Source organism: Cetorhinus maximus, chromosome 6, assembly GCF_964194155.1.
Source record: "Cetorhinus maximus chromosome 6, sCetMax3.hap1.1, whole genome shotgun sequence".
Taxonomy (NCBI): Eukaryota; Metazoa; Chordata; class Chondrichthyes; order Lamniformes; family Cetorhinidae; genus Cetorhinus; species Cetorhinus maximus.
The window spans coordinates 27,597,236-27,622,925 of record NC_135884.1 but is presented as its reverse complement, the minus strand read 5'-3'; the positions used below and the strand labels follow the sequence as shown (position 1 = coordinate 27,622,925).

The 25,690-nt window shown below is 40.7% G+C and overlaps 1 protein-coding gene across 5 annotated transcripts in view; it reads left to right on the top strand.

Annotated features, from left to right (window-relative positions):
- Positions 1-13,593, top strand: part of ptpdc1a (protein tyrosine phosphatase domain containing 1a) — a 148,426-nt gene extending 134,833 nt beyond the window's left edge. For 4 of the 5 annotated variants that reach the window (XM_078543469.1, XM_078543471.1, XM_078543470.1 and 1 more), the window contains 3 exons: positions 4,498-4,683; positions 5,098-5,208; positions 12,275-13,593. In XM_078543469.1, coding sequence (XP_078399595.1) covers positions 4,498-4,683; positions 5,098-5,208; positions 12,275-12,421 — 444 coding nt within the window. In that variant the 3' untranslated portion in view covers positions 12,422-13,593. Of the gene's footprint in view, positions 1-4,497; positions 4,684-5,097; positions 5,209-12,274 lie in introns of those variants that run through there. The other variant, XM_078543472.1, reaches the window with a different exon arrangement.
- The last annotated feature ends 12,097 nt before the right edge of the window (positions 13,594-25,690 follow it).

Below are 25,690 nucleotides of genomic sequence, written 5' to 3'. Positions count from 1 at the left end.
AATGTGGGAAAATGTGAACTTTATCACTTTAGCAGGAAGAATAGAAAAGCAGAATATTATTTAAATGGAGAGAGATTGCAAAACTGAGGCACAGAGGGATCTGAGTGTCCTGGCACATGAATCACAAAAAGTTAGCATGCAGGTACAGCAAGTGATTAGGAAGGCAAATGAATTGTTGTTTATTGCAAAGGGAATGGAATATGAAGGTACGGATGTTTTGTTACAGTTGTATAGGGTATTGGTGAGACCACATCTGCAGTACTGTGTACAGTTTTGTTCTCCTTATTTAAGAAAATTTATAAATGTGTTAGTATCAGTTCAGAGAAGGTTCAGTCAACTAATACCTGAGATGGACATTTATCTTATGAGGAAAGGTTGGACTGGCTGGGCTTGCATCCATTGGAGTAGAAGAATGAGAGGTGATCTTACTAATCTGAAAGGATATTTCCCCTTGTGGGAGACACGATAACTAGGGGACACAGTTTAAAAATAAAGGGTCTTCCATTTAAGACAGAGATGAGAATTTTTTCCTCTGAGGGTCATGAGTCTTTGGAATTCTTCCCCAGAAATTGGTGAAGGTAGGGTAATTGATCATTTTTAAGGCAGAGGTAGATAGATTCTTGACTAACGAGAGAGTCAAAGGTTATTGGGGGCAGGCGGGAATGTGGAGTTGGGGGCCATGATCAGATCAGCCAAGATCTTACTGAATGGCGGAGCAGGCTCGAAGAGCTGAATGACCACCTCCTGCTCTTAATTCGTTATATTTGTATGTGATATTCAGAGACCTATGTGTACTCGTACAAGGAACACAAAGTTAGCATACAAGTACAGCATTAGGAGGACAAATGGCATGTTGGCCTTTATTGCAAGGAGATTGGAGTACAAGGAAGTCTTGCTATAATTGTATAGGGCTGTGGTGAGACCATGCCTGGTTGTAGACATACCTAGCACAAAGGAAGATGGTTGTGGTTGTTGGAGGTCAAGCACCTCAGCCCCAGGACATTGCTGCAGGAGTTCCTCAGGGTAGTGTCCTCGCTCAACCATCTTCAGATGCTTCATCAAAGACCTTCCCTCCATCATAAAGTCAGAAGTGGGGATGTTTGCTGATGATGGCACAATGTTCAGCACCAATTGTGACTCCTGAGATATTGAAGTAGTCTGTGCCCATATGCAGCAACACCTGGACAACATCCAGGCTTGGGCTGATAAGTGGCAAGTAACATTCATGCCACTGAAGTGCCAGGCAATGACCAGTTCAAAAAGAGAGAATCCAAGCATCTCCCCTTGACATTCAATGGTATTACCAATGCTGAACCCCCCACTATCAACACCCTGGGATGTACTATTGACCAAAAACTGGACCAGTGATATAAATACTGTGGCTACAAGAACAGGTCTGAGACTGGGAATTCTGTGGTGACTAACTCACCACCTCACACTCCAAAAATGAGGGGCATCCCATTTAAGACTGAGATGAGAAAAGCCTTTCCACCATCCACAAGGCACAAGTTAGGAGTGTGATGGAATACACTCCACTTGCCTGGATGAGTGCAGCTCCAACAACACTCAGGAAGCTCTATACCATCCAGGACAAAGCAGCTTACTTGATTGGCACCCCATCCACCTCTTTGAACATTCACTCCCTCCACCATTGATGCATGGTGGCAGCAGTGTGTACCAACTACAAGATGCACTGCAACAACTCACCAAGACTCGACAACATCCTCTAAAACCCGTGACCTCTCCCACCTATAAGGACAAGAGCAGTAGATGCATAGGAACACCATCACCCGCAAGTTCCCCTCCATGCCTTGTTGGTTTCATGTATAATTAATGGATTTTTAAAAATCCCAGTTTGCTATTATTATTGCCTTTGTGTTGTAGCTACATCAATGATTAGCTTTGTTTTTTTTTGCACGTTTTAAAATATAGCAATGTAATTTAAAGGAGAAGTACAACGTGTGGGAGAGGTAATGCTGTCAAAATACCCTGTATGCTTGAGTAATGGTTGATCTTGGTAAAAATTGACCCCTGGCTTTTGGCCAAAAGATCCAAATTCTTTATACTTGCCACCCGCTCGCCGCTGCAGTCAAACTCGCCCTTGTGCAAACCTATTCATTGATTGAATCATAGAATAGCACAATATCGAAGGGAGCTGTTCAGCTCCTCTTGTCTGGTTACACATGATGTCAAGGCTACCACCTCATTGGTGTGCGCTGTGTTCCTGCCAATCCCATCCTCTAATGTGACAACATGGTAACAAGAAGCAATAGCAGATGTGCAGCCCAGTTCAAACTTAAAGTTATTGACATTGCAGAGCAGATAAATAATTGTATATCAGCTAGAGAAATCAAAGTATTGGAGAAGAACATTCAGGACTGGAGGGGAAGCTCTCTACACAGCTGAGGCAGATGCTTAGGAATAAATGCACATAGGAAAGCCTAGCCTGTGGCTACAGTTGGAAAACAAAGTTGCAAGATACGTTAATGAAAATCGCCAGACCTTTGTTTCTCGTGAATCTAAATCTTCGCCCTGAAACCAGCAAGAAAATTAGGCACTGCAGATTTCAAAGCCAGCCCTGGATGGTGTGACAGGTTTATGAAGAGAAACAATTTTGTCCTGCAATGGAACACCAAGATTTCACAGTCTCCCAGCAGAACTTGCTTATCGCATTCCAGTGGTTTATAATCAAACATCAGCAGAAGAATGGAAACAGATTGACCTGTAGTGGGAACGTGGAGGAGACTCCCCTGAATATTGACATGCCAGCCAGTCAGTGAGCCAAGTTGGAGAGAAAACAGTGTTAGTGAAGACAACAGGCCATGAAAAACACTGAATGAAATTGTATGTATGGCTTTTGTTTTTGATGAATTTGATAAATTTGATTAACTTGGTGTACAAAATTAATGTCTGGTTATTTATAAATAATTCAATAATAAAAATACTTTTTGGCTCCTTTTGCGCTACTTGAGGGTGGGATTGGCAGGAACAGTCTCGTCCTGGCAACTCTGCGATAGCGAGGCGATGGGAGAAGGTGGACTTCAACCCCTCAAATACTACTCATATAAAAGTTGACCCCCTACTTTTTGGCTAAACATTTAGTCTCAGAAACTTGACTTTTACATGAGTATGTACGGTAAGTAGCATGTTTCAAAATCTCCATTTGTGGTCTGTGATGAATCTTTTTTGATTATTATTATGGCTAGCAATTAGCTTCATAGGGAATTCTGCAGAGCAGCACTGGACTGTTCCTGGAAGCTGAATGAGAAGTGTTCCAGAGTCTCTGCTAAAACTCCATAGCTGAGATCAGTCAAGCAACTGCTCTGGGCTCATGGGGGTATTTTTCACCTTCATAACTTGGATGGTAAACTAGTAGACCAGATCACCTGCCTGTTATAGAAGCTGCCTGATTTTCATTTTGGAGATCCACTCCATCAATTCACTGGCCAAACAGTGAAGGTGAAAAGTATCCTTGCAGAAATTGTTGTGCAGAAGACGACCATTTGGTAAATCATATATGTACCAATGCTCACTCTTCAACTGCTTGAATCCTATCTCCCTGGCATTTCCCTGTGTTTTTTTTAAATTCTTCCATTTTAAATAGTTATCCAGTCTGCTATTAAATATTGCTATAGTCTCTGACTCATAGCCACATGTAGAAAGAATTCCATGTTCTAGTAATCATTTGCGTGAAAAATTCAATTACCCACTCGACTCTAAGTCAACCCCCATTTATGGAGGACTGGGAACCACCTTTACCATTTTTCCCCTCAAGCTCTGTCATAACTTTGAAAACCATAATCAGATTGCCCCTGAACCTTATGCACTCCTGGGCAAAAAAAAATTCTCATCTATAATTACTTATCCTTGGTATTGTAATAGTGAATCTTTACTGTATCCTTTCCATATCTTTTCTCAAAGAGGTGTTAATAACTGGCTATGGTATTCCAGCTATGGCCTAACCAATGTCTTACACTAGTTCTAGTTAGAGGAGAGACTAAATAATTATTTGCCTGTATGGGACAAAGACAGTGGCATAATTTGGATTAGGACATATTTCAGATTGAAGTGATTCCCCTGTGTGTTCTCCTCTTTTCCCAGGAGGTAAAACCATGCATCAACACTAAGAAATAAAATCATGTGCACTATACTGCTCATTTAATTGTGAATAGATTATACAATTGAAGAATAAGCTCAAAGATTGAACAATCTATCTTGCAATATGAATTTCTATTTGAGACTACATGCACAATCCATTTTAGCTACTCGCTATACATGGAAAATTCAGAACTGCTAGTGAAGCTCAAATATTCCAAAATTTATCTTAGAAAAGACAATGCCCATAGGGGTACCAGGGATTATTTTAGAATTGTTATGCCCTCATCATCTGTATATGCATATCAATAGCTGTGTGTTTTTGTAGAGCTGATTGTTCACACCATCTGGACAAGATTTTTGCTAAATTTAATTGTAACCAATATTTTCATTTTGTTTTAGCATGAGTTAAATGTCAGAGAAGGAACTTGGGAAAGAATTCGTACAGAGAAGAATCCTTATGTATTGTGCAGTCTTATGTGGTCCTGGCTCGAGCAATTGAAAGAACCTGTTATAAATAGGGAAGATGTGGAAGCCCTAGCGCATAAATATATGGATCCCAATAAAGCTTTTTACTCATTAGAAAAGGTAAATCTCAGCATTTTCATATCTATCTATTCTAAACATTACCATAGTAAAATAAGTTCTTCACCAGCATTTTCCATTAAACCTATATATTATATTATTTATACAGTTCTCACTAAGAAAAGATGAAGCAGAAATTCTCTGGGGGAGGAAAGCACTCTATTTTGTTTGATACATGATTGAAACCTACAAAATGTGACTCATCTGCTTGTGAATCTTGGCCAGTGTCTGGAGTTGTATATTCATTCAATCCATATTTAAGCATTAATTGGCTTAAATTGTGTAATGCATTTCTAAAGTGTGATTCCTTTGTGTGAAATGTAAATAATTCAATAATATAGTATTATCATGCATGATGGTATAATATTCTTGTTAGCATAACCTTCTCTTACATAATGTTTTATCACTTTTAAACAGGGCCAATATCAGACACTGCTTTGCATTCTTGATTGTATGGCACAATTGCGGGACCTACCGTTTGATATAGAAGATGCTATACTTATTCGGGCAATTAGAGCTTTTACTAAGGCAAGTATTGTATCTTGAAAATGGAGAAAATTATTTTGAATGAATAGAGTTAGAGAAGTATTTCAGTATTCAATTCTGAGTGTCCTTTCTGCTTGCATAGAAACGAATCAAAAAGCTTTTTTCATTCCTCAGTATCCCAAAGTGTTTCACATTTAATTAATTAATTAATTCTGAAGTCAACTCACTATTATATAATCAAATGTGGCAGCTAATTTTTGCATAATACAATCTCACAAATAGTAATGAGATAATGACCAGTTAATTTTTTTGTTGGTGTTAGTTGAGGGATAAATAGTGGACCAAAGGTATACAATTAGGAAAAAGTAGGATATGTGGTTTAACATTACGAAGTAACTGTAATCTGTTTCTCTGAAAACTTTGTAAAGGAAGTTTGACTGTGGTCGTTACTTTTATCGCATCTTTTTATGACTTCTTTGATATTTGCGTGAATGATGTCACTCGTTCAAAACGAGCCCAATGTGAAGACGATAACTTTTTGACCCCATTGGGTCAAGTACATCCACCAACAAACTGATGTAGATTAATGCCACAGCGAAAAAAACAGGTCTATGACAACTCACTTGTATTCTGCCATACACAAAAGTATGAAGAAAATTTGAAATTGCCTTGAGAAGGGCATGTGGTCTGCAATTGGTGCTGGAGGTAGACTTGTCTAAGACTTCCATGCCTTCCAGTTAAGCAGTGAGCATACATACATGAGAACATGCATGTGAACATATGAATTAGAAAATTTCTTTCAAATGGATTGAATCAGGGAATCAAGTGGTGCTCCTGGAAATTTTTTAAAGAACATCGAGAACCACAAAGCAATCCCAGACTTAGCTGCTTCTACAATATTACTTATTGCCAAAAGGTCACTGTCTGGAAGAGCTTTTTATTCTTTCACAGGATGTCAGCATCGTTGGCTAAGCCAGCATTTATTGCCCATCCTTAATTGCCCTTGAGAAGGTGGTAGTGAGCTGCCTTTTTGAACCGCTGCTGTCCATTTGGTATAGGTACACCAAAAGTGCTGTTAGGAAGGGAGTTCCAGGATTTTGACCCCGCGACATGAAGGAACGGCAATATAGTTCAAGTCAGAATGGCGTACGGCTTGGAGGGGGACTTGCTGGTGTGCTGTTCCTATGTATCTGCTGCCCCTGCCCTTCCAGGTGGTAGAGGTCGCTGGTTTGGAAGATGTTGTTGAAGGAGCCTTGGTGAGTTGCTGCAGTGCATCTGTGTGTTGCTAGTGGAGGGAGTGGATGTTGAAGGTGATGGATGGGGTGCCAATCAAGCGGGCTGCTTTGAACTAGCTTCTTGAGCGTTGTTGTAGCTGCACTCAACCAGGCAAATGGAGAGTATTCAACCACACTCCTGACTTGTGCCTTGTAGAGGGTGGACAGGCTTTGGGGAGTCAGGAGATGAGTTAGTCACTGCAGAATTCCAAGCCTCTACCTGCTCTTGTAGCCACAGTATTTATATGGCTGATCCAGTTCAGTTTCTGGTTAATGGTAACCCCCAGAATGTTAATGATTGGAGATGATCATTGCCTGGCACTTGTGTGGTATGAATGGCACTTGTGTGGCATGAATGTTACTTGCCACTTATAAGCAAGTAGGCTCTGCATCCTAAAATGGTTGTAGGTCCTTCAACAGAAGGAGGCTAAAAGTAGATGGATTTCATGCTATCTGCCCACAAGTTTTGTGCAGGCAAGGGGCCACCATTAACAATTTATCACTCTTCTAGAGTGATTCAGTTCCATGATAATCACCCCTTCCTACCCTTTGCCTTGCACAACTTTCCTAAGAATCAATCAAAAGATTCAAACAGAGGGGGGGACTAATGTTCTGGTATCTCCTTGCTTTATAGAGTCATAGAGGTCTACAGCACAGAAAAAGGCCCTTCGGCCCTTCAAGTCTGCACTGGTCAAACAAGTACCTAACTCTTCTAATCCCATTTACCAGCACTAGGCCCATAGCCTTGTGTGCCATGGCATCGCAAGTGCACACCTAATTACTTCTTAAATGTTATGAAGGTTTCTGCTTCTACCACCCTTTCAGGCAGTGAGTTCCAGATTCCCAACACCCTCTGGGTGAAAAAATTCTTCTTCACATCCCTTCTAAACCTCCTGCCCCTTAGCTTAAATCTATGCCCCCTGGTTATTGATCCCTCCACCAAGGGGAAAAGTTCCTTCCTTTCTACCCTATCTATGCCCTTCATAATTTTATACACCTCAATCATGTCCCCCTCAATCTCCTCTGCTCCAAGGAAAATAACCCCAGTCTATCCAATCTCTCCTCATAACTAAAACTCACCAGCCTCCTGGTAAATCTCCTCTGCACTCTCTCTAGTGCAATCACATTCTCCCGATAATGCGGATTCCAGAACTGCAAGCAATACTCTAGCTGTGGCCTAACCATTTTATAGAGTTCCAGCATAACCTCCCTGCACTTATAGTCTATGCCTTGGCTAATAAAGGCAAGCATCCCATATGCCTTCTTAACCATCTTATCTACCTGTCCCGCTACCTTAAAGGACCGGTGGACGTGCACACCAAGGTCCCTCTGATCCGAGGTACTTCCCAGGCTCCTACCATTCATTGTGTATTCTCGTGCCTTGTTTGTCCTGCCCAGGTGCATCACCTCACACTTATCTGGACTAAATTCCATTTGCCACTGATCAGTCCATCTGAACAGCCCATCTATGTCCTCCTGTGGTCTAAGGCTATCCTCCTCACTATTTACCACCACACCAATTTTTGTGTCATCTGCGGACTTACTGATCAACCTTCCTACATTGAAGTTTAAATCGTTTATATATACCACAAACAGCAAGGGAGGGACCCAACATTGATCTCTGTGGAATCCCACTGGACACAGGCATCCAGTCACAAAAATATCCCTCAACCATCACCCTCTGCTTCCTGCCACGCAGCCAATTCTGGATCCAATTTGCCAAATTGCCTTATGCCCTGTGGAAGCTGAACTTCACTTGGCTCATTGTGATTCTTTATAGCCAGACATGCCTATTACATGATCTGGCATTAATAACCTCCGTGCTCTAAATGAAGCTTGGCATTCAAGCATCAATTAATTATATATTAATTCCTCCTTATGATGGTTTGTATTCCATTAGCATTCAGAAATGCCTTAATTTTTAAAAAAACTATAAAATATGACAATATAATCAAAATTGAACAATTCATTCTAGTGGATCTTAAGTGGCCCTGCTCATAGGAAGCATTTCTCTTATCTGTCAATCCTGTTGCTCCTACCCCCTCTATATCTCCACTTGTCCTTAGCTCTGTGTCATCTTCTATGTTTACGTGTTTCTTTTCTTCTCTAATTTTGGAGACAAAGCATGAGTTGTCAATGAGGGGAATGCTTAAAGCATTTAATGTATTTCTAGTTTGCCATGCCCAACACTCATCACAGTGACTCCTCTCTCCAGTTGACTTCTACTATTTTTTCCATTCATGCAGCTTCCCCTCAACCTCCCCACCCCTTACTTCCCAATCACCATCACTTATATGAACAAGAGCTGCAACCATATCTCATCATAACTTTGAGCATCACTGATTCCCCTATTTTTCAGCCTTCTTTCCAACTGTGACAACTACTCCTTCTTAAACGTTATCTCACTTATGCTTTTTCCTGCTTTTCCAATCCCTATTGCTGTACAATAATGTTACAACAGTCCCCAGGCGAGCTCTCTCAATTTGTTAACTTTCCCAATGGGACCCCAATTTTGTTATGCTCCCGGGTGAGGAGGAATGAACTGGCTCCCCTTCTTTATTCAGTCCCCTCAGTTGGTTTCAACAAAGTTAATTTGAAAGGATCACTTTCCCCGTGGATACCTTTTCCCCAGTCCAAATGTATTTTTTTTAGAAAGAGCCGATTTAATCAGGCTTTGTTGAGTCAAGAAAGAGTAAGTTTATTAGTTATTAAAACCTGAGAAAAATAATAAAAACACAACACACACAAATATCAGAAGTGAGAAGTTAAGAGTCTAAAGAAAAGTTTTAGAAAATATACAAATCAGTCTTTGGCTTGTCTGTGAGGTGTAGATAGTAGTACATTGCGGCTGTTAAGTTGGGGGATTCTGGTGGAGCTGACTGCCAGTTTTGCAGTTGATTTTGGAGACACTTGGTTCTGCAGGGTAGCTAAAGACGCTGTTCTATTTCCTGTTCTGAAGAAGAGTCATACGGACTCGAAACGTTAACTCTGTCTTTCTCTCCACAGATGCTATCAGACCTGCTGAGTTTTTCCAGCAATTTTTCTTTTTGTGTCCTATTTCCTTTTTGATTGTGGCATCGACTGTCTCCAGCAATAGAGAGAGAGAGACTTCGCCTGCAACTTCAGGGGTTACTAGTTTGTCTTGTGCTGTCACTCTCACAGCTCTCACTGCACTGCTCTGCAGCAAGCTTTTTAACTGATTCTTCCCTGTGTATTCTGGAAGGGAAAAGCTATGACTTGCACCCAGAGTCCATGTTCTGTTTCATCTCGGACTATTTTACATCATCTGAGATATAAATCAATAAGAGATGGATTTTAGGGTGACTGCTGAGATGTGCAAATCTGTCTTTTGTCTTTGCATACACAGGAGATTAAAGTTCAGTCTTTTACATCTTTCCTATCTTCCTTTCAAGTGTCTCTGCTTAAAGAAGGCCATGACGCCTTTTCAGATGCGACATTCCATATTCTGTCGGGACAGGTCTGTCAGTATAACCCACATAGGAATTTTCCAGAAAGTGGTCAGTTTATGTTATCAGCCATCTTTTGCTCAGTGTCCTTGCTGATATTTCTTTAAAAACAGACAAACCTTCCTTAAAAAATTCAGTATACCCATAAGTAATTTGTGGTGGTAATCTATTCATGACAATAATTACAACTATTTATATTAATATAACTGTTAATATAGAAATCTCTCCAAAGGCAATTCACAGAAGCTTAACCAGACATAACTCTACACTGAGCCAAAAAAAGGAAGGATACCTTAAAATCTTGACCAAGGAGGACAATTTTAAGGAAGCCCTTAAAGGAGCTGAGGAAGGTGGAGAGGTTCAGGGATAGAATTCTAAAGCTTAGGGCCTGGAGACTGAAGGCGGGACTGTCACTGTTGGGGTGAAAGAAGTGGGAAAGTGCAACTTCCTAGAATTGGAGGAATGCAGAGCTTTGTGGGTTTTGGTTGGTGGGGTTGGGCAGAGTGAGGCTATGAAGGATATAAATACAAGGATGAGAATTTTAAATTTGAGGTGTTAGATCAGGAATTGGAGGAGGATGTACAGTTGACCATGCCAAAGTCTCTTAGCAGAATTCTTATCCTTGCCCTGTTGTCTTTTCCCTGGCTGGCTTTCATTTCCCTGGCTGGCTCTCATTTCCCTTTCTCTCCAATGTAACGTTCATCTCTGTCCTTCTCTACTATGTCTCCATTACTTTCATGTAAAACTCTAAACAATTGAAAGTTATTCCGAACAAAAAGCTGGAAAATGTAAAGGATGAAATTTTAACTCATTGGAAATTTATCCATGTGCACGGAGTTAAAATCAGGCCCAAAACCGCACATGTCCCACACCCTCCCACCAGCCTGAGCTCTTCTTTATTGATTAACTAACACTTTCATTCTGAATAACATTAGAATAACATTAGAATAGTATCTAGGATTGCGTATGGGCTGCAGTAGTTGGTGAAGCTTCACAGTGGGTTATTTTAGGTTGCCAGTTGATATGATTTATAAACATGGATAAGGAAGGTACTTCTAATAGTTGTACAAAATTTCTTGTTGACAAGGTTGTTTAGACCTATTGATGCATTCAGCAACAACTATACAAATTAGATGGGTGGACTATGAAGTGTCAGATATACTTTTATGTGGATAAATGGAAGGAATGGACATTAAAAAAACATGTGGGTAAATATTGGTGACTGAAGGATCCAATCAGTGTGAAGCTGCAGTCAGCAAATATGGTTAATCAGGTGCATCTCATCTACAAGTCTAAGCAGTTTACTTAAACCAGTATAACTGTAAATGTGGACATTTTACTTTTAAAAGGCAATTAACAACTGAAGCAATGTGGACAATTCCAGGACTAACCACAGTGAACTGGTTATTGATTGGTGTAATAATTGAGGGGATATGATCCATATGCCTAAAATGCTGAAGGTTTAATTAGGACTTTGATCAGAAATAATTTTAAAATGAGGGTTAAAAGGAAAAGATTGGAAGAAGATATGGTCCAGTTTTTTTTAAAGAAAAGATGCTTATCTATAGTTTGTTAAAATTAGTTTTCTACTTTAATTATTTTTTCTTATGTAGAGAATGTACACCGTATCCTTACTTGATGAATTTTGTATGTTAACCTGTGTGAAACTGAAATTATGATGTAATTGGATCGGCATATTTTTTCCACGTCATTAAACTAAGGTACATCCTTCAGTCAAACGAACTGAGTAACACTTAGAAAAATGAAATGTTGCTTTTGCAGATGTTTTAATGGAGGATTACATGTTTCAGACTGAAAATCTCTGAAAGGAGCAAACATCCTGCTTGCTCCAATCAGCAGTTAAGCTATTAAAACCAATGAAGTTCATGGGTCTATCCTGATCTGTAGCAAGGAGCTCATCACAACAGAAAATTAATTTGAGGGAAAATTCAACCAGGACTCTTGTTTCTGATTGCTATACAGGAACCTGTGCTGGAGCTGCACATTTGATGTTGAATGACAACAGCTGTAATGCGCTCTGCAGCCAAGTTGTCTGTTCACATTCATTGTCAAAACATGCGCATAAATAGCAGCTATAAGGGCAATTCATGCATCTGAAACTGTATTTCTATAACTAGTCAATGCCTTCAGGTGGGATAGGGAGAAGATTGGAAGAGAAAAACTTCAAAATAAAAAGGAATGAAAATTGTTATGGTTTTCCCATTGGCTTAGCTTTCCTTAACTATGGTTTCTTGAGTCTAACCTCACTGTGACAGGTTGCCACCAGAGAGATAGGAGCCTTTGCATTTGTGTTTCTAAATTGTCATTTGTTTAATATTAGGCGTTTCTGTTGTTTTGTTTTCCCAGGTCAGTTTTGATGCTGATGAGGGTCCTAAGGTTTACAATACACTCAAGACCATATTAAAGCCAATCTTAGAAGAAAAACAAGCAAAACTTGCAGATTGTGAAGTTTCTAATAACTGTGCACAAAATGTAGATTTGCAGATTCACTGAGCAAGAATGTAAAACATTAACTTTTACTGTTTCTGTTACCATTCCCCAAACTATATGAAACTACAGTGAGTATTTGAAAAGCTCTATATTATAGAATAAGGCACTATAATGAGGCAGTAAAATTAAAAATAAACTTCAGTATCATACACTTGATTGTTGACAACGTATGTTTTACGAAAATTATAGTTTTATTTTAAAAAGAATAAGATGTATTAATGAAAAAATACCCTGCTCAAACTTGCCCATTAAATATATGAACTGGTCATCAGTATTTAATGAGGTGTATTTGTTTAAAATCTGCCATGATTTTAAGTGCCATATATTAATGTGGCAAGATGTTTTGTTATTTTGAAGACATTTACTGTTTACAGTCATATGGTATATTTTGTACAATAGATGCTTTTTATTTTAAAATATTTATTGCTTTCCGTGTCAAGTGTTACTTTTTGTTTACTGCAATAATCCAATGTTACATGGAAAAATGAAAGTCTATTTGAAAAATGTATGAAGAGAAAATTCTTGACAGTTTAGACTGTTTTTATGAATTTTTAATATGTGCATTATCCAGCAATTGTGATTTAAACTAATGATTACATTCTTAGTGTATTTGAAACTTCAACAAAATATATGTAACTGAGATGTTAATAAATGGGTTTGAAATGTCTTGTTCTTGGAATACCATATAGCACTGAATTATTTTTTACTGAGACTGAATTCCTCTCAAGATTTTAAGTATCGCTGAAATGGTCTGATAGTTTGAACAGATAGCTCCCTGTGTCATTTCACAAGTAAGTATGATGGAAATTTGATGTATATTAATTCGAACCTGATCTTAAGAAGTGCTGTTAAACAGACTTTTGTGTGAGGAATTGTATAAAAATTTTACAAGCTAGTATATTTATGTCATTGGAATGTTAATTAAATAGAATATGTACAATGTAAAATATTGCATAATGTTTCTCTTTAAAGTACATCTTCCTTTTGCTGCTTCAATATATTATGTGGATGCTCACCATATTTTCAATAGATTTTTAAAAATATCATACCGCCTGTTTTCACCACCATTATAGACAGTGTAGTTTGTTCAAAGAAGATAATGGTTATTAGGCATAAAGCTAAAAGTGCAATTTTTACACTAGCAAAAATAGTTGTAAAATAAAAGATCTAAATTATTTAACTTGTGTGTAGACTTGTGGAAAACACCTGTATTTCCAATTTTGTTGGTATCTCTTTCCCATTGTTGCTGGGACTCTAATTCATGCTTTTATCACCTTGAGGATTGATTTATCCAATTCACTGCTGATCACCTCCATTTATAAACTCCAGTCTGTCTGCTTTGTTACCGGCAGCTCATCCTACACATCCCTTAACCTTGCTGAGGACGCTAGGTTCCTTTGCCTTGTGAATCAATTTGAGAGCAGTTTGTGTTTTCAAAACCCTTCACGACCTCACTTTATCCTGTCTGATATTTACTAGTTATACAGCTCTGCACATAACATCTTCTGTAATGACATACAGCTTGTTTTATCGCTGCCTTTCTTTTATTTTTAAAAAAGCAAAGCAGTTGAACTTTCCTCCAAGGTAGAGCTCTGTGTCTCAGCTTGGTTCCTGGGCCTACCCTCAGTTGCCTTACTTTCCATCAAAAGGAGTGATGATGCATGTTTGGATAATTCAAAAACTATTCCACAGTTAGGGGCCTGATACAGACTGATCCTTTTGCATTCACAAGCATTTTCAACTCCCTCAGTTCTACTCATTTTTTTCCTTGGACACAGGGGTTTCTGCACATATTTCCTCTGTTTCACCTAAGGGGAAACAAAAAGTACAGGTGGAGGAGGCAAACCACACCTGAACACCCCATTATTTCCCATGAGGAGTTGTTCTTGGTGACCTTGGTAATGAATACAATTAACACGAGCGGGTGCGCCCTCACGGTTGTTGAGAGGATTGTGGGGTAGCAGATTTTGGTAGTGGGAGGTGGGCCAGAGCTGAAGTATTTTCAGTTGACATGGTCTTGAATGGCATCAATTTCTAGACAAAGGGTCATCCGTAGTCAGTTCCAGGAAAATTTCCGCTAACCAGGCCTACAGCATCATGTGTAGAAGTTTGTTGAATTATGTGTGACTAGCTCTATTATTCCTGTGGTGTTAAGTCCTGAAACTATGATATCTGCACTGTTTGTTTGTTTGATTTGGATAAATGCCTAATTCTATTTGAGCGCATGTGACTGTCACCATCAGGTCAGCTATATTCTTATTCATTAGTATCTCAATTTTTGCAAGGTTTATGGATTAACTTTCTCTAGTTCCTATCTGAATTCTTCAGCTCTGATTTTGCAAACTGGCAAAATTGGAATTGCACACTGTGGTTTGTACTCAGACCTGTCCTTTCATTTGCCTAGCTTCCCTGCATGAACGTAACATCAAAACACTAAAAATACAGAATACGAAATCAAGGTACAAAAATAACAGCACAAGAAACTAGCACACTTAGTCAGTCATAATTGTCCAACTTACCAATTGCCACGCCATGTAATGTATTTAAACTTTTCCATTTTGATTATGTTTCCAGTTGCTAACTGTTGCATTTCCTACAACACTTACCCACATGACACCTTGTTAATTCTATCACTATTGTTACAGAAAATATATATCCTCCAATTTGCTTCAAAATTCAATTTGGATTTCTTTCAAAAAAGTACCAAAATTAGTATGTAGAAAAGCAATCTCTCAGCTTAATGTAATTTCTGAAGATTATAGATCAAAAAACAAAAGCTACCACAGCTGTGTAATTGGTACTGTCATTCTTTGTTCTAACTTTTGTGTGTGCATGTACACACAGGCACAAATAGCCCTTCTACTTTAAAACTATCTTGATATAAACTTTACCTGGATAGAAGTTTTGAAATTTGCCACGTAACTTTCCTTTAAATAATTTTAAAAATAACTTAGCAGAACGGTTAAAGGATGAAGGAAAATGTTGTGGTTCAGCTGACTGAACAATGTTGATGCATTCAGAGAAATTGGATACTCTCTGCATCTGCAGACTACATAAGCTCTTAGCAAAAATATCAAGTCCAACCCAGGCTTTTTGGAGGACATTAAAATCATAAAAAATAACTCAATTGAATTGTTGCATAAAATGTAAATTTTCTGAATGTTTAATTTTGTTTAAAAGCTTATTTTGGAATTTGGAATTGGACATTTTACTTGGGCAATTATTTGTTTCCACAAAGCATTTTGAGTGATTTTGGAGGAAGACAGGATTCAGCAATCTGGTGTGTTGGAGCTGTGACAGGCAAGTCATAAAATTATCAAAGAAATCCCTGCTGGAATACCACTTGTATCACAGAAAAAATATGGATGCAAGGACACCAACATATATGAATTTTATCTTTATGTTGGAGGTATATATAGTATATATACCATGTGGTTGATGTGAAAAATGGTGAGCTGGTTCAAAATATTCTGACTCAAAATACATTGAAGAATCCTATGCTAAGCTTTGTCAATGGGAAAACTCACTTTAAATATGCTATCATTTACCTGCAGTACCTGTAACACCTATAAGTGCAACTGTGTTCAACATTTGCAGTATTAAATATCTGTCAGGTAAGTGATTGCAAAATTCTCTATTCAATGGTATTCAGGACTTAAGAGTCAGTATGCAGTTTCACTACCAAGACACTGGATGACAGCCTTGGAACATGGAAGTCCTTATCAGAGGTATGAATAAAAAATAAGTTTTCTTGATGAATTATTATTGAGCTGGAAAAACCCTCACCCCACAGTTGCCAGACCTGTACCAGAATGATTTCTGGTCCTAACCTCATTCAGATTCCTATGCTGTTGTCTGTGGAATGTTAAAGATATTCTTGGGCTTGTACCCCATTCCTTCCCCTTTGGCCCAGCACAGCATTGATTCAGCATCTTTTCTCTGCTGCCCATTTACCATTAAACAGCACTGCCTCATAAGAGAATGGTAGCCCAACTTTCCCAGCTTCACAGCTAATATCTGCACCGAGAAAAATCCTCTGCCTGCAGGCATTGAGTTCTGTTGAACCCCACAACACACTGAACTATTAGGCATTGCCACCTTCATCACTCCATACTGACCAAATTTTCCAGTCTCTAGAACCTCCTAGGCCCAAACATTGATTGATACCTGAATTTATCAGGGCCCCATATCCCCTCCTAGCCATTTTGCGTACATTGTTATGCCTCTGCCCCACCTCCCCTGGAGACGGTTTTCCACATAGAGAGACTGACCCAATACACCTCTTCCCCTCACCTTTTCATCACTCCACCTTTCCTCATCTCCCCACTTAACTTCCTCCCTTTCCCTACTGCCTCTCTTCTTCCCCAACCTTATTCAATCATCTTTCTGTCTCCTAACATTGACATGAATACTTCTCTTGGTGTTGATTCAACATGCACTGTGTCATGCTAAGTTGATTACTATTTATCTTCATAAGGTATCATCTCTTTCTCCCTCTTTGGAAAGAATATTCCATGTTACAATTCATTTATTTGTTTTGAGTGTTATCAATTTCTTTGGGCTCTACATATGATTGTTCTTGCTGGCCACTAGAGGAAGCAGGAGAGCAATCTAGTTTTCCTTATGTTTGAGTTTTAACTGCTCCACTATGAATAAGCACCAATTCTTCACCTGCAGACCCGTCCTCTGGGCATAGCTGAGAAAGGAAACTTAGCATGGGCATATTGTGAGTGTAAACCCAATTTTTTAACTTAATTTTCCCCCAAAGATTTATTGAGTATTTACTCAGCAAGGTGAAGAGATGTTAGCATTGGGCAGTTGACACATGTTAACTCTTTTTGGTACCTAATGTCTACATCAAGCAGTTCTAGGTCAGGTTTGGCATATCGTGCTGCAAAATGAAATTCTCACCCCAGTACCCCGACATTTGGCTCAACCCCAACTTGATTGAGCACATCCCCAATAATTGGTGTCATTTTTTTAACTTTACCTTCTAGCTATCCTTATGAATAAGAATACCAATGTGTGGCAGCTGGATTCACATCCAGCCCAGAGATAAGAAGGGAAAGTGAATTAAACTATGTATCTAAAAACCATATCCCTTTGCCATCTAGCATAATGCTAAACAATTCAATCATTATGGCTCAATGGTAGCACTCCCACCACTTGAGTCAGAATGTTTGGGATTCGTGCACCAAGATTGCCTTGAGCACTTATTTTACAGTTCTTTCCTCCTTTGGAGTTCTTTTTTGGATATCTTAAATGGAGACCTGCCCACCTGCTTCACTGACTACAGAAGACCCCATAGCACTATTTGTTCTTGTCAACATTTATTCCACAATCAAAATCATGAAAAGCAGAATAACTGCTCATTATCTCATTTCCTGTTTGTTGGATCTTCTGTGTACATATAGTCACTATAAAGTAAGAAAATGCAGTAATATTTCAAAAAGTACGTAATTGGTTGCAAAGTACTTTAAAATAGTGACAATGCAGAAGGCCCCACAAATGCAAGTCTTTTAGCTATTTTTAACTTTTATTGTTTCAATAAGCACCTGAAAATAATGTATTTTATTAATTCTACTTGTTTAATGAGCAAAAACAGTGCATGCAGGAGTTGTTGATTTAAACTTTAACAATTGGTTATGCAAGTGGAAGAAGAAAGGATTCAGAAATTTAGAAGCTGCAGACAAGTTTGGCTGACCTTTCCTGGCCTATCCAACTCTGCATTTGAAAATTTGGTTGATTCACCTCTAAATGCAATGTATTTTTGAAGTGGCATAAGGAGGAATAGAGGCTTACTAAAATAATTTGTGACAACAGCTACCTAAAAATACCATTTCGTTGATATACCTTAGTTATTTGGAGAAATTGCTTCCGAAACAAATGAGCTGCTTCTGCAAAATGCAGAGGAATATGATGCTTGGAGGTCAGAGTGCTCTATTTTCAATACACTGAACTGAGATTCGACAACAGATCATCTACAGAACAATATACAAGTGAACTTTCCAAGCCAATCTAAAGGAGAAAGATTTCAATGTATATGACATTTTTCAAATATTAGTTTACCTGAATAAAACAATCATATGAAAAAGGCACTTTCCTAATTTGAAAAGTGCTGACCCGACTTGCTGTTTAAGAACAAAATGCAGTATGCAGTTATTCCTAAAATTATGCCACGTTTTCTTTGTGTTGCTTTTTTTAAAAAGAACAAAACCCTGTAAAACACTATTAATTTTACCAAAGTAACATTGAGTCATTTTTTTTTTGACTGAGAAAAGATGTGTTATTGACCTGAATATTTTGAGGATTGGAATTTGTTGAAATACACATCTCTTCAACATCATTTTATCATGGTTTAAACATGAAATCAGCTCCCAAAGGTCTAATTTAGTTCACAGACAGCATGTTTCTAGTGCTCAATATTCCTGTTGTTAAAACAATCTTATATAAAAATAAGTCCCACTAAGCTCCTCCTTTACAGAAGATAAATCAAATCTCAAAACTTCAGAACTGCCACAGTGGAAAAGTATCCTTATAAAAAAAATTGGAAACCACCATACACAAAAAAAATCTAGGCCCCAATATACAAAGTCTTAGACCATCCCCCAACAGAAAAAATATCCACAGCTCACCATAAACAGTGTCTCATTCCCCATATACAAAAATATGACACCAAGCCCCCATGTGCAAAAATCTAAACTTTCATACACAAACATTCAAGACCACCTTGCAGAAAAGTCTGAACCTCATACAAAAAAATGCAAGACCTCAAAACTTAACTATCCAAGCTCTATGCACAAAAGATTCCAGCTTCCCTCAAAGTTTGATAACTTACAAGCTTCAGCTTTAATTCTTTAAACTTCGAGGGTAAAGAATGGTAAATGCTAAGTGCGAAGAAATGACTCATGCAGACTGATTCAAACATATCAAGTAGGGAACACATTTTTTCCAGTCCCAGGAAGTTTGAAATGTTAAAAGTCAGCAGATATCAAAATTGGCTTTGTAGACAAGCTCACACAAATGAAAGAAACCATCAGGATTTTCTTGGGCCACAAACATGCATATTTTTAAAACGTCTTAAACCAAAACTCTCAATACCTCTGTTTTACAAGCTGCTACTCCATCTGCAAACTCCCTTTTCTCTTCTTGCTCCTTCCCCTCCAGGTCCTTGAACATGTTTTCTGCAAAATGCCTGGCTATCATATCCGCAGCAGGATGTGAGTCTCTTCAATCAGGTTTCTGCATTTGCCAGAGCACTGAAGCAGTCCTCATCAAAATTAGATAACTTCCTCTATGACTTTGTGCACCATCCCCCCCCCCTTATCTTTTTCAACCTCTACAGCCTGTAGGGGGTGGTGGTGTGTGTCGGCTTCACCTCTGACTTCTGTGCGGTCCAAATCGCTCCCACTCCCTGGGTTCTAGACCTTGGACTTATTTGGGGGTTGTGACAAAGTGCAGCAGACAACTGGTTTTAGTGCAAGAAAAAAAAACTTTGTTTACTGAAGTCACAAATGAATTTAACATTAGGATTACACTGAGATTATACAGACCTACAAAGTACACTTAGTTAAGAATGGGGAACACACAGCATAACGAGGGAAAATCACGCTACTAATCCCCTTACCCTTGTCCCACCCCCAAAACCTAACTAAATTGAACTAGGAGCTCAGGGATCATGCTCATCAACCAGGGTTCCTTGACAGTTCGAAATCCAGCCAGGTAAGCCGGTTGCAGTTTTGGTGTATGCTCTTTGTGTCCTCTGAGGCCTGCTGTCCCCACGTGGTCCTGGTCTGTGGAATCTGCGAAGGTTCTTCAGTTGGGTGGAGGGCGTGGTTGTGGATGGTTGATCTTCGTGGAGGGCTGTGGTTGCAGCCTTGTCTTCGGTTGAGCCTGCCACCCCGTGCCCCTCACCGTGATGTTGCCTGCGGGCCTGCAAACCTCCAGATCTCCTCCCTCCGCTTGGCTCAGCTACCTCTCCCTGCTTAAACTCCACTTCAACCCCTCCAAAACTGCTCACCCTTCATGACTGGTGGCCGAGTTATACTGTTTTTCGAATTTCTTATTTCAATCCAAATCAAGGTTAGTTCTTTGTCTGATTTTGGTGGGCTTCTTCAGGTGATTGTTGTCTCGTTGTTTTTAATGGGCTCGCATGATGTTTATCGTTGTCTTCCTGCCCCCGTAACTAGTCTTGAACTGAAAGCCATTGTATATGTGGCGTATTGATAGCTTCGCATAGGTTGATTTTTGCCTTCCTGCCTTAGTAGTTAGTAGCGATTATTTATGCAAGATTTTGATGGACTTTAGTTTCGTGTAAGATGAAGTCTTTCTCTGGGTTGGTTGTTTTAAAGGGAAGAATGCATATTTTGTCTCCTCTCGTTGTCTGGTTCCAGGCAACAATCCACACTGCACTCAACAAGCCCGGGCATGTCCAGTCCCAGGCCTTCATGGGCCTAGTCTCCTGTCTGCAGGGTTCTACACTTAACTCAGCAGTTGGCTCCTCTGCCATAAAAGTCCAAAAGTCATATCCTTGTTGATGATATGAAAAATGTGGGAATTTTGAGAACCCTTCAAGCCTTCAACATGATCAACTAGATAACCCCTCTGTTGTCCAGCTAAATGGGACTGTCTTTTGCTGGTTCTACTTTTGCCAGCCCAATCGTATCCAGATAATTTTCAGAAATACTTATCTTCCAACCCTTGAACCGTTATCTCTGGTGTGGCCCAAGGATTTAGCCTTGGACTTCTTGTCATCATTTGTAGGTACAGTTGCTAAAGCAATTCGATGTTTGGAAGGCCAAAGGCTAGACAGTGGACAATTTGAAAATTCAGATGCAGCAGGAAATAATGTTGTAAGGGGTTGAAGACATTCAAACATCCTGCTGCAGATATGATAGCCAGGCATTTTGCAGAAAACATTCAAGGACCTGAAGAAGGATCAAGAAGAGAAAAGGGAGTTTGCGGATGGAGTAGCAGCTTGTAAAATCAGAGGTATTGAGAGTTTTGGTTTAAGATGTTTTGTGAATGTGCGTGTTGGTGGCCCAAGAAAATCCTGACGGTTTTTTTTCGCTTGTGTGGGCTTGCGTACAAAGCCAATTTTAGTATCTGCTGAATTTTAACATTTTAAACTTCCTGGCTTGGATACAAGGAAGTAATCAGAGGTGGCCTTGCCTTTGATTGAGTCAATGTGAATATAGAGGCCTGAACTAGTCAGGTCAGAGGTTTGTCCATGAATATCCATTGTTTCTTTCTATTTTGCTCGGTAGAATTAACCATTCACTTAGTGTGACTAAGCCTGTAGTTTGTTTGACACTAGCACCTTATATTGTTATAGAATCATAGAAATTTAAGTCCAGAAGGAAACCATTTTTGTCAGCACCAATGCTAACTTTCAACAGGTTTGTGTACTGTAATTTCTTTATCCTTTAATATTTTTATAAATATTTACCTTTCATTCTTAAATGTTGTAATTGACTTGGTTTCAATAGTAGTTATGGTGATACACATATACGAACATACAAATTAAGAGGGGTAGTCCATCCATACTCTAATAAGCCCTTTGAAAATAATACTTGCCTCCCTATTATGTTTTCTATATTAATTTTAGGTTAGTAATTCATTAACTAACAGAAATGATCTTTCACCATTATCCTCTCAAGTCCTTTCATAAATGTTGAACACTTCTACTTGATCCTCCTTTGTTCCAGTGAATACAGCCTTAACTTTACAAATGGCTCAACAAGCAGAGAATCATAGAAACTTACAATAGAAAAGGAGATAATTTGGTCCAACTTGCCTGTGCTGGCTTTTTGAAAGAGCTGTTGTGCTTAGGCCCACATCCCTGCTTTTTGTCTGTAGCCCTGTAAGTTCCTCATCCTCCACCACCTTTTCAAAATTATTTATGGAATAAGCTTCTACCACCTTTTTAGTTCGAGCGTTCCAGATGTCGACAACTGAGTGAAAAATAATCTCCCCTCTAGATCTTTTGTCAATTATTTTCAATCTGTGGCCTCTGATTATTGACTCATACAGTGGAGGGAGTAAGGGTCGTGAGGACTCGAAATGTCGACTCTTTTCTTCTCCACCGATGCTGCCAGACCTGCTGAGTTTTTCCAGGTAATTCTGTTTTTGCAGTGGAGGGAGTAGTTTTGTTCCATCTACTCTTATCAAAACCTAATCATCTTGAAAACCTCTATAAGCTCACCTCTTAATCCTCCCTGTTTCAAGGAGAACAATCCTAACTTTTCTAACTTCTCCTAACTGAAGTCCCTCATCACTGGATATATCCTGGTAAACCACCTCTATACCCTTTTTAAGGCCTTTACATTTTTACTCTGGTGTGGTACCCAGAATTGTCCACAATACTCGGGAGACCTCGGGAGTGATTTATAAAAGTTCTAGCATGATCTCTCTGCTTTTGAATTCTATGCATCTTATGAACTCTAGTAATCAATTTTAACTACCTTACAACTTGCTGTGTAACTATATATCCTCATCTCTGCCATCATCTTCATTAATCTAAGATACATCTTTGCTATGACTTTCCATAATGGGGTAGCCAAAACTGCACAGTACTCCAGCTGTGGCCTAACCAATGTCTTAGGTTCACCACCACCTCCTTCCATTCTGTTCCACACCACTACATCAAGACAGATTAATGCACAGGTTCCAGCCAAATATGAGCAGTCTAATACAGCTCACCATAAAGTAAAAATGTATGTACAAGTGCTGGATCAGTTTCCAGTGTAAAACAAAGTCACCCAGTCCAAATGGGATGCATCCAAGGTTACTGAGGTAAGTAATAGTGGAAATTGCATCGCTTCTCGGCCTTTTGGCTAAGATCAAGTGTTGCAGGGGCGACACCATGGTCCTACCAAGGCAAGGTCGGGATGGAAGGGCTATAACCAATCGCAATCCAAATCCATACCGTGGGTTACCTATCACCGTCCGAGTCACGGTGAACCACAGCGAGGGAGGATCACCTATGGATCGGGGCTTCTTCACCAGGAGGATCCTGTTGAAGGCGTGCGGCTTCGAAGCTACGGAGATCTTCACCCTGCACGACTCCCGCAAAGGTGGTTATTTTGACGTGACGTTCAAGCGGGTGGCAGACTGCGTCCAGCTCCTGAGGGTGTTCGAGGAGAAGAGAGACCTGCCGGAGATGAAGATCCTGACGGCGGAGCCGCACTTTTCTCTGCCGTTGCAACGGGAACGTGTGGTGATGGTGCATGTGTACAACCCCTTCGTCCCTGTCGCCGACGTGGTCACCTTCCTCACCAGGTACTTCGATAAGGTGGGGAGCGGCACCGAGATTTGAGACGACTTGGGGATCTGGACAGGCAAACACCTGTTTAAGGTCACGCTAAAGACCGATGGTAAGGGAGCCATTTTCCACCCTCCTTCCAGTTTCGCTATCGGGGGAAACCGTGGCTACCTGGTCTACGCTGGGCAACCCAAGCATTGTCGCTCATGCGGCAAGGCTGGTCATGTGGCGGCCAACTGCAGCGCCTCCCTCTGCAAGATCTGCAAACAGGAAGGGCACCAGACAAAAGACTGCAAACAGGCCAAGTGCTGCAACCTGTGTGGCGAGGCAGGTCACCTCTACAGGACCTGCCCCAAACGCTGCCGTACTTACGCACAGGCAGCCAAAGCCGACCAGGAGGAAGCAGAAGAAATGTTTCGTGTCACTCCAACCACCAAGGCCCCCAGGGAGCTCAACGGGACAAAGGAGGACACAGAGAGAGACAAGGTGGAGAAAGAGATCGAGGCAACAGAGAGCCAATCAGCAGCACTACCCCCTGTACCTCCCAGTCCTCAGGACAGCGAATCAATGGAGGAGGAGGCAGCAGTGGAAAAGCAGCAGGGGGAGTGGCGGACGGTGAAGAACAAGAAAAGTAAGAGGGAGCGAAGAAGAAGCAAAGGCGTTTCCCAGAGAAGCGGCAAGAGGCGTCTCCCATCCGACACGGATGACAAGGGCAGCAGCTCTTCGGATGATGAAGTGCCAGGGCGGCACCGACAGAAGAGGCGGCAAAGCTCCAGGGCGTTGGAGGACGAGACACCCGAGCTCCAGAAAATTGGAGACAACAAGGAGACCAGCGCACCCCAACTTTGCCTGCAACCTGAGGAGGCCAGTGCACCACAGCCCCTGGAATCTGGGAGCAGTGAGGCAATCATCGCACCCCAGCTCCAGGAAGCCGGGAACAGCAAAACCCCAGAGGGGGAGAGTTTTGGAGAAGTTTCTCCAGCAAAGGTCATCTCAAAACCCACTCTCTACGTGAACCTCCAGATGCCACCGGAGCAGAACACGGCCAAGGAGATCTACCTCAGCCCATCCAAAGTGAAGGAATTTGAGCTCACTACGGGTATGAAGGAGCAGACTAAAGGTCTGGGACTCTCAGAGACAGTGGGTTTGGTAGGAGAATAAATGCTTTAAAATGGGTTTAAAGATTGTATCCATAAATGTGCGTAGCATTAAATCTACTACGCGATGTGTTGCGACCTTGGACTACCTAGCCAAGGTCAAAGCTGACCTGTTGTTTCTGCAGGAGTGTGCGATGCCGCACCTCAGCTCCTACAGGCAATGGTCACGATGGTGGTCCCACGGGCCATCGATCTGGTCGGGCGGAAACGACTCTCGTTTTTCCGGCCTGGGTATTCTGCTGCGGGGAGGCAACTTCACCGTCTCCGAGGTCAAGGAGGTGGTGGGCGGGCGACTCCTCGTAGCAGACGTAATGTACAAGAACGCTCCACTCCGGTTAATTAACGTGTATGGCCCGGCACAAGGGGCTGAGCGGCTGGAGGTTTTTCAGCAGCTCCCACTGCTGCTGGCGACCTCCAGGCCGGTCATTCTGGGCGGTGACTTCAACTGCATCATCGATGCGGCTGGACGATCCGGCAGGGCCGGCAGCAGATTGGACGCTACGTCCAGATCCCTGATGGAAACAGTTAAGGATGCCAAGCTGCACGACGTCTTCAGCAACCCTGCAGACGGAACGCAGCGTAGATACACCTGGTCGCGGCCAGACGGGTCCATTCGTTGCAGGATAGACTTCCTGTTTGTGTCCCGTGCATTCACAGTCAGATCCACCGAGGTCAAGCCGGTGTTCTTCTCTGACCACTGCCTCCTACTGGCGGACTGCCACTTGGAGAAGGACCTGAGGGTGGGCAGGGGGGCATGGAAACTAAATGTGCAACTGCTGACCCCAGAGAACATTGAGGAGCTCAAGAGGGATTACAAAGGTTGGAGAACCGTGAAACCCCTCTTTGAGTCCC